At 63.2% G+C, this 14,057-nt stretch overlaps 1 protein-coding gene and 1 non-coding gene across 2 annotated transcripts in view; both read right to left on the reverse strand.

Moving 5' to 3' along the window:
- Positions 1–204: 204 nt before the first annotated feature.
- LOC139013326 (U6 spliceosomal RNA) lies at positions 205–308 on the reverse strand. Its single transcript, XR_011471985.1, has one exon. It is a non-coding gene; the product is annotated as a U6 spliceosomal RNA (small nuclear RNA).
- Positions 309–13,515: 13,207 nt separating this feature from the next.
- IGF2R (insulin like growth factor 2 receptor) overlaps positions 13,516–14,057 on the reverse strand; it is a 95,801-nt gene continuing 95,259 nt past the window's right edge. The window contains exon 49 of the mRNA XM_070417385.1: positions 13,516–13,935. Coding sequence (XP_070273486.1) covers positions 13,792–13,935 — 144 coding nt within the window. The 3' untranslated portion in view covers positions 13,516–13,791. The remainder of the gene's footprint in view (positions 13,936–14,057) is intronic.

Genomic DNA, 14,057 nt, shown 5'->3' on the forward strand with positions numbered 1-14,057 from the left:
CAGGAGCATAGTAGGTCCTCAATAAGTGCGCTTCCCTCAGGCAGGAGGCCTGGAGCTGAGGCCAGACTCCTGATCCTTAAGCTCATGTTCCTTTGCAAACACATATTCTGTCTTTTCTTTTTTTTTACTTTAAATACTGTTTTATTTTTCAATTACAGTTGACAGACAATATTACATTAATTTCAGGTGCACAGCTCAGTGATTAAAAATACAGATTGCTTCCCAAATTTGCATGTCATCCGTGCTCAGGGGCCATGCTAGTCTCCGTATGGCTCTACTTTTAGTACAAGTGCTGCCGAAGCGAGCACTCCGGACACCTTTCTTTAACCAACACTCCTTTCCTCACAGTCTCGGGGAGCGGGGGGTGGGGAGCAGAAAGCTGCCTCCTCCCAGCTGAGCGTTGTGGGGTCCTGGCTCCCTGAAGCCCTACTAGGGACAGATCAGAGACTGAGCACGTCGCCCGCCTCACCTGGACCACCCAATGCAGCTCATTCTCCAGGCCCCTGGGTCACACAGATGTCACCCTGACCCTGGCCCCCCAATATTAGCTGCTCGTGGGAGAGGTGCTCCGTGTCACTCAGCCATGGCGCACCTCCAAGGAGAGAGGACGGCGGCTTAGGACAAGCTTATCCTCCGGGCCCGACCGTCTCTCCTGGCCTCCTGCGCTCCCCTCCTGGTGGAGAACCCAAGCCAGGCACCCCCCCCACCCCCACCAAGTCACAAAAGATGAAGATGCAGATGAAGACCTAAGGGGGGGCCTCGCTCACAGATTCTGGGGCCCTTCACCTGGCGAGAGGCTCTGTTAGACATGAACAGCATCGCCTCAGAGCCGCCCTGCGCCCCGGGCCCCGGGCCCCGCTCTGCAGCAGCCGGAGGGACCGTGTGGAACTGCAGTCGGGTCGCAAAGCCTCCCATGGCCCCTCCCACACGGATAAAACCCAGGCCTGGCAGCTGGCCGGACCCCTCACCTCACTCCCACAGCTCCCGCCCCTGCCCGCCCATCGCCGCCTCGCTCTCCCGCTGCAGGGCCCTCGCACTGCTGCTCCCGCCTGCCAGCCTCCGGGGCGTGGGAATTCTGCACCTTCATCTGGGTCACGGTACCCAGGCGTACATACACGTGACAACGCACCGCCTGCACGCTTACAATGTGCTCATTGTATGTAAGCGACACCTCGATTTGGAACTTTAAAAAGTGTGCAGGCTGAGGTCGCACCTGCCTTTGTCTCCATTCTTGTTCTAGGAGCTTATCGGTCAGTGAAAACCCTGTTCCCGCGTCCCGGTCCCTGGAAGATGACCAAGACGGACAGCGCACATCCTGAGACGAAAGCTGTGCCAAGGCAGGCTGCCCGCTGCCAGGCCGGGGTGGATGGTGACGAGGAGGAGGTGTCACGGCCAAAGGGGCCTGCTCGGGTGCCACCGGTTATGGCCAAAGGTGATCCTTAGTGGGGGAGGGGGGGCGTGAAAGGATTGAGAAAAGACAGACAAGAGAATGAAAGCTGGTCTCGGTGGGACGCTGCTCCCTGATGAGGAGACAGCGCCGGCGCCCACAAGCCGTGTCTTTATTTTATAGCAGATGCCACGAGGCAAAGTAGGGGCGTGATCACGTTGTTTACAGCATTCTCGTGAGCTCCAACCTCACTCAACTACATGCACCTGAACTCTAGCACAAGGCACGTGGGGCCACGTGTTTGGACCAAGCTTACTACCACAGCCGTTGGCTATGATTGTGCTGGGAGGGCCCTGCCCTCCAGCTGGGACTTGCACGTGGCAATGAGAGGACCCTGTCCTTTCATTAGTCCGAGGCTTGAACCTGGCCAAAACACTGCAGCCGCGCCCCACAAGGAGGAAGGCTGCGGGGAATCCCACCAGCGCAGAGAACGGGAAGTCCAGGTGGAGGCCCTGCCAGTGGCACCCATGTGCGTGCAGAGGCCCTGGTAGAGCAGGCGCTGGTGAGCCTGCAGCGGAGAGAAAGGTCAAGGGCACGCTGTGCGAGGGAGGGCGTCAGGTTCTGGTGGGGAGGACCCAGGACCCTGCGGGCGGGCGGGAGAGGAGCACGTCACACCTTAGATCGTGCTAGAGCAATAGAGGGCGGAGCATTCAGAACAGGCCCTGGAAGGCCCTTCACCAGCACTTCCTTCCCGTTCACGTGAGAGTGACCCACAGAATGTACCCACGTTGCCAGGAGATCGCCAATGGAGGCTGCTGCTGCTCACCCTCCGGGTACAGGCCAGTGTGGGCCCTGGGCCGAGCACTGCCCGGCCCTCCAGCGGCCAGCAGGGGGCAGTGGTGAGTGAGCCGGCTCAGGACTCGGCCTGGGCTAGAAGCTGTGGGCCCTCTGTGCCTCCATCCCCTCAGCGAGGAGCGGGGACCGGGTCATGCTGTACCGGCCACACTGGCTTGTCTTGAGGCTTCTTGAGGCTCACACACAGCAAGCCCTTCGTGTCGTCCTGGCACAGAGCAAGCGACGTGAGCTGGGGCTGCTGCCTCCCTGTCATCTTCCCAGGATCGAGGACCAGACGAAACGAGGCGGAGACGCCAGCCACGACTCGCCCGGGCACCTGCTGCTCCCTTGGCACGCCCTCCACCCTCCACCCTCCGCCCTCCGCCCTCCGAGAGCCCCTCACTCTCTCCACCCGGGCCCGCCGGCCCCCATCCGTGTTCGAGACCAGAAGAGCCACGTGACGGAACGTGGCACACAGACGGGACCACGGAGTCATTCTCGGGGGAAATCCAGAAACTCCCGTGTGTCGTTTTTATTTTTTATTTTATTGATTTTTTTACAGAGAGGAAAGGAGAGAGATAGAGAGTTAGAAACATCGCTCAGCTGCCTCCTGCACACTCCCTACTGGGGATGTGCCCACAACCAAGGTACATGCCCCTGACCGGAATCGAACCTGGGACCCTTCAGTCCGCAGGCCGACGCTCTATCCACTGAGCCAAACCAGTTAGGGCCCGTGTGTCGCTTTTAGATAAACGACGGAACTTGGCGCCCGGAGCATTGGCAGCGGTTCTGGGGTTTGCACTGTGAGGAGAGGCTCAGCTGCTGAGACGTTCCTGTCTCCTCCCCGAGGGCCAGTGCCTGTGGGCGAGGCCCCTCCGGGATACGCCCGCTGGGCCAGACAAGCACAGGGATGCGTCTGCTCCCGTCCTGGGCAAACGTGTCTAGAGAGAAAGAAGGAAGTTAGGCAAGCGGGGCGCCCCCTGCAGGCCCGTTAGCCAGGCTAATGGGGACAGCCACCTATTCCCGATGGAGAGCTTAATTCCAGAGAAAGGAATGTACAACCTGGATTTTCCAAGTTCCCAAATGGGCAGTGCCGCCACCTTCTGGCAGGACCATGAATTGCACATTAATATAACAACCAGCATTCCCTGTACCTAAGCCTTTTACGCATATTATCATCTCATTCATTCTCCCGACAGGGCTATGAGACAGGTACTATTATTAACCTATGAAATCCGTGCACTCGGGGGGCCCCTCAGCCGGCCTGCACCCTCTCGCAGTCCGGGAGCCCTCAGTTGATGTCTAATGGCTTAGGCCAGTGGTCGGCAAACTGCGGCTCGGCAAACCGCGGCTCTTTGGCCCCTGGAGTGTGGCTCTTCCACAAAATACCAACTCTTCCACAAAATACCGACTTCTGCGCATGAGCCACGAAGTTTCAATTGCACTGTACGTGCGCGCCCACATGTGGTATTTTGTGGAAGAGCCACACTCAAGGGGCCAAAGAGCAGCATGTGGCTCACGAGCCGTGGTTTGCCAACCACGGGCTTAGGCCCGCTCCCAAGCCGGCAGCCAGACATCCTTAGCACTGCCGCAGAGCTGCTGCGCTCGCCAGCACACTGACCAGCAGGGGACAGCTCCTGGTGGTCAGTGCACGTCATAGCGGCCAGTCATTCTGCTGTTTGGCCGATTTGCATATTAGCCTTTTATTATTGGTATACAGGATAGGCTGATGAGGAAACTGAGTCACCCTTCAGCAAGAGGGGTCTTCTATGTGCCAGGCACCTCCCTATTAGCTCAGACCATCGGTTCCAACAAACCTCGAGTGGAAATGCAAACGAGTGGACCGGCAGCAGGTGGCTGAGGGGTGGACCGCGGAGCCCAGGGTCCGGCTGCTCGACCAGGTGGGAAGCACCTGGACCCACCTTGGTGCTGAGAAGGCCCTGATGCCAGGCAGCTGGTCCAGCGTCCTGAGGAAGAAGGGCGACCTGGGAGGGGACGCTGGCCCTGGGCTGGGCCAGGCCTGAGGGGGTGAGTGCCCACGTGTGCGGGACTCCCCTAACCCACGGAAGATGCAGCATGGGCACCTGGGTGGGTCCCGAGACTCTGAGCTCCACGCTGAGCCGGGACGCGTTGCTCCCCACGGTGCGACGTGAGGGCTTTGAGGCCACGGTGAGGGCCCTCCTTCCTTCTCCCTCGGCTCACTGTGGAGCTCAGAGGTCAGGACCTCGCTCCTAACTCCTAATGTGAGGTCGGGCCTCGGGGAGAAATGGGGACGTCTGTCTCAGAGCCCCGACCTGGAAAACCACCTGGAATTCCACCCCACACTCCCAGGGTCCCCTGTGACTCGCACCTGGGCTGTCAGCACAGGAACATGAGGGCGCAGGTGCACGCCTCGGCGGCCAGTGGAATAGGTCAGGGAGCCAGGGGCTCAGCCTCTCCAGCCCTCGGAGCACGCGGACCCGCTGCCGAGCAGGGGCGGCCCTGGGAGGTCCCTGTGGCTGCACTCTGCACCCATCCCCCCAAACCCCGCCAGCGCCCTGCTCCCCCAGGCAGCCCCCCGGGCGCTTTCTAAGCCACAGACCCAGCCCGTGAGAAGCCCTGGCCAGCGAGTCACCTTTAAGTCAGCAGGAGGCGCTTGCCGTGCTTCCAGGCCATGTGGTCCATGATCCTTACTGGGTGAGTCGGGAGCAAGGGGCCGCGCAGACTGGGTGACAGCCACCTCACCGCATGCAGGGTCTCCCCTGGCCTGACCGGTTCTTGGCTTGTCCCCCCCCTTCCTCCTTCCTAGACTCCACGTTTCTCGCCCCTTCCCCTCACCAGCCTTCCTCCTCCTCCTTCACTGATAGAGAAACTTCTTGGGCAGAAGCCGAATCCTCTCACCCCAGAACGTTCAGACCTCAGGGCACTGGCGTCCACCTCCTCCCCCTCCCCCCTGTGTCACCCACCAAAGACCCCTCCACCCTGCACGCGGGCCCAGCCCCTGCCTGCGCCCAGGCCCTCGCTCCCCCCACATGACGTCATCTCGCCCTGACCTGCCCCTCTCTGGTGCTCCCCCCTCCCCAGCTGTGCTCCACGCCCAGCTCGCTGGACAGAGTGGTCCACACACATGAACGCCACCTCCTCGTCTCTCACTTCCCTTCGCCTCCCGCTGACCCCGTCCTCGCCCTGGGGACTCTCGGTGGCTGCGTCCACAGATCTGACGGCTCCTCCTCGGGCCAGTCTGCTCTCCTTTTCCGTAGCATCACACTAGCCTGGTAGGCAGTAGTCCTTCTGTCTGCTGCCATGTCTCCTAAACGTCCTTCACCAGCAGCCCCTCCCTCCGGCCTCCACGTGTCCTCTCTCTGCCCTCTCCTGGCCTATCTCCAGCATGAATGGTTTACAGCTTTAACTACCAGTGACTGGGCCATGTCCCAAAATACAAGTCCAGCCCAAAGCTCTTCTGAGCACAACCCAGACATCCAACCGCCTGCCTGACCTCCCGTCTCTCCCACAGGATACTCTTGTCTGTTGTTGTTTTGTAATTTCTTTAATCCTCACCTGAGAACATGTGGGGGCTTTTTATTGATATTTTATAGAGAAAGGGGGAGGGAGAGAGAGAGAGAGAGAGAGAGAGACAGTGATGTAAGAGAGAAACATTGATTGGTTGCATCCTGTATGCGCCCCAACTGGGGATTGAACCCACAACCTGGGGATGTGCCCTGACCGGGAATCAGTGCACAGGGAGATGCTCCACCCAACAGGGCCGCCCGCCCAGGGCTCACAGGCTGCTCTTAACACCTCCCGGCCTTAGCACTGCCAGCACAGAGCTCCTGATGGCTCCCCGCTTCTCCCCGAAGAGCTGCCACAGGTCTGTTCCTACTTATGCGGTCCCTTCTCAAACAAGGGCCTGCCCCCCATTTGCTGGAGGCATAAGCCTTGTGCCCCCTTCTCCCAGTCCCATCTATGCACCCCGCATGCAGTCTGACCTCTGGAATCCAGCCTGAACCCCACCTTTCTCCGCCTCGCTCCCACAGGCATGCAAAGCTCTGGCCGCCACCTCGGCTCTGTCCACTTCTGCAAGCGCTTCCCATTGGCCATCTCTTATGTCACCGTCCCCGAAAGCCATGCTCCTTGAGGCGCCGGAGCTCCGTGCAGGCGGTGGGCCTTTGTGTACCTGTCCGCGATGTAGCCGACGCCCAGGGAGCCCAGGAAGAAGCCCATGTTCCCACAGGACCCAGAGGCCCACCATCCACACGTCCTCACGCACCAGGTTAGACGACAGGGGCCCAAACACCAGGCTGTTTCTCATCAAACTCCGCCTTCCAGCCCCTCTCCAAGCAAAGCCCGGGCCTAGCACACCCCGGGGCCTCACACCCCTTCCTCCGCACGGTCCCTTCGGCCCGCTCACGGTTTCACGGTCTCCGCTGCCTGTCAGTGCCGGCAGGAGCCCCACTAGACGCTATTCATTCAGGAGCTGCTGTCCCTGCTCTGCCGCTGACAGTGGGTCACTGAAGGACAACATGGCCAACAGATTCGTGTCCTGAGAAGCACAGCAGAGCACTCTCCCCAAAGCAGAAATGTACAAGAGAAACATGTTTTCTAAGTACTTACAAATTGCATATGTAATCATGTAAATGCCATCAATAATTATGCAAATTCTGTTGTGAATGATGGCGCTGTGAGTGGCAACATAAGACGAGCAAAGACACAGGGTCAAGAAGGTGGGCCCATTGGGGGCAGCAGGCGCTCCAGCTCTGAGTGCGGGAGGGACCAGGGCGGGACGGGGCCTGGGGGACACTCGGGGGCCAGGGCCCCGAGCCAGGAGAGGGAGGGTCGAGGCCCGCCTGGGGACGGCTGTGCTCTGTTGGGGTCTGGAGGAGGCCCCCCCCTCCCCCGTGTCCGGCACAAGCACGGATGAGGCCGCCCCCACCTGGGACCGGAAGGCCCAAATGTGGAAGCTTCGTCTCCTCCTCTTTAGAGCTCATAGGGTCCGAGAGGAGGATGGTGCTCTGGGGAAACGAGGGATCTGGAGGGGTGCAGCCCCTATTTGGGGGTGTCCAGGGTCGCCTCCTTCCTTTCCTCCCTGTCCCTGCACCACCTTATTTGCTCGGATTCATGTCCCCACCCGACCAGGCATCCCCCTGGGCCGTTACCTAGCAACTATGGGCCTCAGCTCCCCTGTCCTGTCCCACTCACAGCTCTACCGTGAGCACCGAAGGGGAGAGTAATAACCCTTCAACGTCTACCGGGAGGTTTTATAACCCCCTCCCCCATCTCTCAGACGCCCCTTTGACCACGTCCTTGTCCCGGCCTCAGGGGTCCATCGTGACAAGCCCCTGGGCGCTGCCCTCAGCCAGCCTGGTGTGCTGTCTGACTGGCTGCTTAGGTCCTTGACACGAGCCCTGCTGCCTCCTGAACCGTCCTGGGCCCGCCGTGCCCGGCTGTGCGGAAGCCGAGCGCCCAGAGCTGGAGACGGGGCAGCCTCACCCGCGAACATGCCTCCCCAGGAAAGGCGGCCCAGGCTCCCCGGAGGGTTGTGCCTAGAGTCACCTGCAGGGCTCACACCTGCATGCCCCCTGCCTCCCCAGTTCCCGCCCGGACACACCTGAGCTCGCTGGAAGCCGGCGGGCCGCTGGGCATAGCCTGGGGCTCTGGGGGCTGGTCACCGCTCCGCTGGGAGGGCCAGCACCAGGCTTGCCCAGTCCCCAGCACCACCTGAGTCCCTGCCAGAGCAGGTGCCATGGACCTGCCTCAGCAGGTCACGGACGGAAGCCAGGTGACCAGGGCCAGGCGAGTGTGCAAACAGCAGTGCAAGCATTGCTCTCACCTGGGGCTCACACTCAAGGTCAGGGATGCTCTAGGCTGGTTGGGGCTGTGGCTGGCGTGTGGCAGAGGGGGCAGGGCCTCCCGGGGGGGGGGGGTGCCAAAGGCAGAAACTGCACGTTCCCCCTACAACTGACCCCTGCCCCGGGCCCCAGCAGGTGACGCTGGGCATTCAAACACGTGAGCGCACTGTCCTCCCTTCAGCAAGGTCCGAGGTCCAAGGCCAGGCCGCGTGGAAGATTCGTTCTGCAGAAATGAGTGACTGTGGCAAGTTCCCAGGAACAGGCCCGCTCAGGGGGGAGGGGGGAAGGGGCGGGCAGCAGGGGCAGGGAGACCCATTGCTGCCAGGAGCCTCGCCTGACCTCCTGACCTCGAGCCCCACCCCAGTGTCCAGTCACCTACATCAGCCCCAGGGGAGTCTCACTGCCCGTCACACACAGCACGTGTCCCCGCCCCCGCCCCCGCCCCCACCCCAGGAACGCTTTCTCCTGCAGCCGCCTCCCCCTCTGGCTCTGCCAGCATTTCCAGGAATCGCTCAGTCACCGGGTCATCTAGACCTCGGGCACTCAGAAGCCCACGGTGACCGTTCTAAAGGGCTTCTGTCCTCTGACATCTGACCCTCCTCTCCAGGACAGCCCCCTCCCGCCAGGCCACCCTCACCAGCCCCCCCCCGCAGCTCCCCCTCCCGCCAGGCCACCCTCACCAGCCTCCCCCTGCAGCCCCCTCCCGCCAGGCCACCCTCACCAGCCTCCCCCTGCAGCCCCCTCCCGCCAGGCCACCCCTCACCAGCCTCCCCTGCAGCCCCCCCTCCCGCCAGGCCACCCTCACCAGCCACCCCACCCCCCAGCCAGTGGCTCCATTCGCCCTTCCCCCCAAGCCAGACCCTCAAGCAAAGTGGGTCCCTCCTCCCAGCCCATGCCAGGCTGAGCCTCTTAAGCTACTTCTTCTTTCTGTCCTGTGACAACCATGGCGGTTGGCACTGCTGGCCGGGGCTCCTTCCCAGCCTCCTCACGCCCTCCCTGCCTCCGGGAGGCCCCCCACCCCCCACCGCTGTGCGTGGGGCCCAGTGCCCAGGTCCAGCGGGATCCTCTCCCTCCACCGCCTGTTGAAGACCAACTCCTTTGTTTGGCACAAAGGCGGGGCTGCGGGTTTAGCAGAAAATCATCAGGGTGCGAGGCTGCACCTGAATTCAGGGGAACGCTTCCTTTTAGCATAAGCACGCCCCCGTTTTCAGTACCAGATATCGCCTGGAGTCTGGGACAGAACCACCCGACAAAGGTGCATGTTGACCTGAATCTAACTTAGCGGGGTGTCCCGGCCTGAAGGTGAGAGATCACCCGCTGTCCCCCATGACGGCTCCAGCGAATCCTGACATGAAACCAGTTCAACAGCCCGGCTCCTCCCTTGCTGTGCCCTCTCCTGGCAGCTCCATCCCACGCCCCTCCTTCCGGAAGAGGCCGGAGCAGCTCAGCCGCTGTGACCCCTCAGAGCCCACGGCCCCTCTGCCTCTGCCCACACGGGGTCCTATTCTCACCAACCGCCCCCCCACACACACCCACCCACTGCAGACTCCGGAGGGAGCCTCATGGCCCTGCTCTCCCTACTCCTCAAGCACCTCACCCAGGGGGGGAGCAGGGACCAGCTCGGAGCGGACCAGCCAGGCAGGAGGGGACCCATCTGGGCCTTGACAGGCAGAGTGGGTCTCGGCACAGAACCCAGCGCCCTCCTGGGGCTGCTCCCGGAGTCCTGGCACCTGTCAGTGTCGCTGGGCGGCCAGGCCTCTCACCGGCCATGTCTTTGGAGCAGTGGCCGCCAACGGGTGATGCGTGGACCCTGGTGCTGCATGAGATTCGGAAGGTTGGCGACCGTTGCTTTGGGGGACACCTTGAGCACAAAGCAAGTGGCACCAGCGCCCGCCCCTCTGTCTCCTCGCCCTCCCCCCGCAACCCCCTCCTCCCCAGCGTGCTGACCAGGCAGGGGGAGGGGACCAGCCCAAAGGTGGTGACATGGACACCCCGTGGCCTCTCGTTTCTGGGAAGTGGTGGCCTGGTCCAGACTGGCCCTGGCTAACACAGAGCCACTGCCCAGGGCTGGCCCGTGACCCGATGCCCCCTCCAAGGCCCACACCCGCCACGTGCAACCGCGTCAAAAGGGTTGAGCAGGGGCCCGGGAGCCTGACCGCACCCACTGTTTGCTGCACAGAACTCCGCCCTCTTTCTTGCCGTGAAACCAAACCTGAGAATTTGGTGTCTGCTTCTTCCCTGAAACCCACACGGTCCCCAACATGCAGGGCCTGCTCTCACCTCGGTCACGATGGAGGAGCCGGGCGTGTCGTACACCCAGCCGTGCCCGCAGGGGCCCAGCGGCAGGAGGCTCCTGTTGGTGGCCACGCGGGGGTGAAGCCAGGAACACGATGCCCATGTAGATGGGGGGGAACGATGCCGAGAGCAGAGCGAGGAGGAGAAACGTTTGCTTCTGGAACCAGCCGACTCCCCGACCTGCTCCAGAGCGTCATCCCGGTGGGCCCGGCGGCCCGCGCCCCATCGCCAGGTCAGGGGTCCCTGGGCTCCTGGCAGCGGGCGGGTCTGCGATGGAGCTGCTCCTGGCGTGAGGCACCTGAGCCACCAGCTGGAGAGGCCCTCACACCCGCGGCCCAGCCCCTTCCCCCACAGCCTGCAGCCCCGCTGTGTGGCGGCCCCTCCGCACCGGGGAGCAGGCTGGGGGGGGCAACAGCGCCCCAAGTTCTCTCTCCACGGAACCCGCACGGCTGCCCAGTGTGGGCTCCGGCCAGGGAAGCTGCCTCCGGCTCACGGCTCACGTGCTGGTTCATTTGTTGACTCAACAAACATTCACCAGGTCCCGGCAATGGCAGGCGGCGCTGGGCTGGGCACAGGGACGAGTCGTCCTTCACTCCGCCAGCTCAGTCCCCGGCAGACTCCCCGAGGGACAGCAGCAGGCGAGGGCACAGGGGAGCCCCACCTGGCCTCGGCCTCCCATGCTATCGGCAGGGTCAGGGGGGCCGACAGGCGGTGAGGCAAGGCAGGAGGAGTGAGGCGGCCGGCAAAGTGGCCCAGATGACCCCGAGCGCAGGCGGGGGCAGGGCCGGGGCAGCCTGTGGTGGCCGGGCCCCCAGGCTCCAGGCCTTCCTCCCGGGCCACCCTGCCCTCCGCAGGGAAACGCAGAGCACGGGCCAGCTCCCCACGGGGCAGAGCTGGGAGCCGGCCACGGGGTCCTCCGGCCTCCACCCCCCACACAGGCCGAGCCTCCCCCACCCCGTCCCTGCACGTCACACGCGGGTGAGGGCCTGGCAGCAGCTGGCGCGGCGCTGGGTCAGCAGCAGCACTGCCGAACCGGAAGCAGCTCTGGGTTTGCAGGTAACCCGTCCTCTGGCGGGCGTGTGGGACGGGACGGGGTGCGAGGGCCCAGCTCCCCACACAGACCCATCTCCCGCCGTCCTTGCCCGACTCGGCACAGCTGGGTTTCCCGGGATCCACCTGGGACCCCCATCAGCGTCGCTGTCTCCTGGGCAGGATCCCAGCTGCCCTGAAACGGCCTGACCCTGGGACAGGACCCAAGGTCCTCTGGCCACAGCAGTGAGGCCCCGTGGGCCCAGGCCAGGGCTGCTGACAGGAGTCCCAGGACACGCGACATTCGGGGGCCCTCCACGCGCACAGGAGGGACAGGTGAACAGGGGTGCCCTTCGTTCCTGGGACGCACACCCCTGGGCACCGGAGCCGCCTCCAGCCCAGTGGTTTGGTAACAAGCACGGCCCCTCCTGGGGGACTGCAGCTCCGAGATCCCCTCCCACGTGGCCAGAGGGGGAGCCAGGCAGGGAGAGGGGGTGGGGGACCCAGCACACAGAGCGGCCCTGGGAGAGGCAGGAAATGCAGTCTGCCTGCCTCCAGGAGCCTCAGGGGAGGAGTGGCTTTGTTCTAATGGGGGACTCAGGTGGGTGCCTCGATGGCTGCTGGCCACAGGAAAGACCAAGCCACCCCCCATCCTCGTGAGCTAGCCACTGGCCCTGCCCCGCGAGTAAGTGTCTGTGAGAACCCCAGTGGCGCAGAGCTCAGAGCTCCCAGGTCCAGGACGCGTTCACACAGGGCGCGGGGCGGAAGGAGGGGTGAGGGGGGCCCCAGCTCACAGGGACAGAGGCTCCTGGGCTCGGACCCTCCAGATCTCGCCCTGTGCATCCCTTCATCTGGCCACTCACCCACATCCTCCATCGTCCCCTTCACTAAGCTGGTAAACTCAGTGTTACCCTGAGATCTGCCAGCCGCTCTAGCAAATAATCAAACCAAGAGGGAGGGGGTGATGGGAACCCCGATCTGCGGGCAAATCAGGCGGAACTGTGTGGGAGCTGGTGCCCTCCTGCCTCTGAGGGGCACCTGCCGTGGGGGCCGGCTTGTGGGACCCAGGCCTGAACTATGGGTCTGACGCTCTGCAGGCAGACGGCGTGGGATCAAGTTAACGTGGGGTCAGAGAACTGCTTTTGGGGGTAACCCAGAGTGACAAGGGAGAGGACTACAGGGGTGCCAGCTCCCGACGGGGGTCCCCTGCGTGGGGAGTGGCCGAAGCCTGAAGGTCCTGCTCTCCACGCATCAGGGGGAAAAAGCGGGGTTCCTCCCCGGCCCCACCTCCCCAGCAGCCAGGCCAAACGAGACCTGACCTGAACTCCCACTGCTCACTTTTTCCCATGGACAGGAGCTGCCCCGCTCTGGGCAGGAGCTGCCCCCACCCCCACCGGAGATTGGGGGACCCTCACCTTGCCCTGCAGCCCTCCCTCGCCCCCTCTCCCAGCCCGGCTTCAGGCGATCCTAATGGCAAAGGGGAGAAGCCACCAAGGACTGTGGCCACGGTCCGTCGGGAAGGGCCTGGCTGGTGCCACCATCCCAAGCTTGGAGGACGGCCAGGTGCTCACCGAGCATGTCCCGTGACCCTTGCCAGCACCCGAGTTCCCCACGCATCAGACACGAGAAACCAAGGCTCAGGGTCAGCCCCTGGCCCGCGTCACGTGTGCGGTCCTGGTGCCAGAGCATCCAGAGGAGAGAGAGGCGAGCGAGTGAGGGGGGGCTCCCACGGACGCTCCACTAGGGACCTGGGATTTCATCCCCTCCGACTCTCACGTGTCATGCAACCCTATCCTGCCTTCATTTTCTCAGCCATTTACACACGCGAAGCTTGCTCTGAGCGTGCGGACCGAACCAGAGGGGGTGACGGGGCCCCGGGCAGACGATGGGCTCAGAGCACAGGCCCTGGCTCAGGTTCAAAGCCGACCAGCAGCCGTGTCACACTGACTGTGTCCCCCTGGGGCCCGGTCCGTTCCCCATCCGGAACTGAAAGCTCTTCCCAGACTGGTCTCTGGTGTCAATTCAAGGCAGTGAAGGGGAGACGGGGGACCGTAGGCCCGAGACATCGCTGCGCCCTGTGCCGGGACCCCGGGCCCGAAACAGACCCTCTCCTTGAATGAACAGACAAGGAAGCGAGTGTATTTTCTGCATCATGTTTTCTATAAATGCCAAGAGTAAAAAGGGGGGGGGGGGGCGTGGGACGAGCACGGGACGGCGGCCGAGACGGGCGCCGAGCTCCTCGGCGCAGCGTTGCCGCGGTCGCGGTCCGTGTGTGTCGTCACTGCCCGGCCCCGCGAGGACGCCGGGGCCGGGCCTGTAGTGTCTGGGTGCGCCTCTTAGGGCGGCCGTAATAAAGCACCATGGGCTGGGAGGTGAAACAGAGGGTTACTGCCTCACCGCTCTTTGGCCAGAAGTCCAAGATCAGGGTGTGGGCAGGGTGGGCTCCTCCTGAGGCTGAGGGCAGGGCTGTCCAGGCTGCTCGCCTTGGCTCGCACTTGACTGTCCTTCCCCCGTGTCTTCGCATCCGCTTCCCTCTGTGTGTGTCTGTGTCTGCAGGTCTCCATTCTGCAAGGACACCAGTCATGGCGGATTAGGGCCCACCCCGCCGACCTCGCTGTCACTTGGTCATTGGTGCAAGGACCGATCTCTGAGTAAGGTCACATTCTGGGGTTGGCTTCAGCAAACCC

Source organism: Myotis yumanensis, unplaced genomic scaffold (genome assembly GCF_028538775.1).
Source record: "Myotis yumanensis isolate MYYU_CA2020_CCGP unplaced genomic scaffold, mMyoYum1.0.hap1 SCAF_6, whole genome shotgun sequence".
In the NCBI taxonomy this organism is placed as follows: domain Eukaryota; kingdom Metazoa; phylum Chordata; class Mammalia; order Chiroptera; family Vespertilionidae; genus Myotis; species Myotis yumanensis.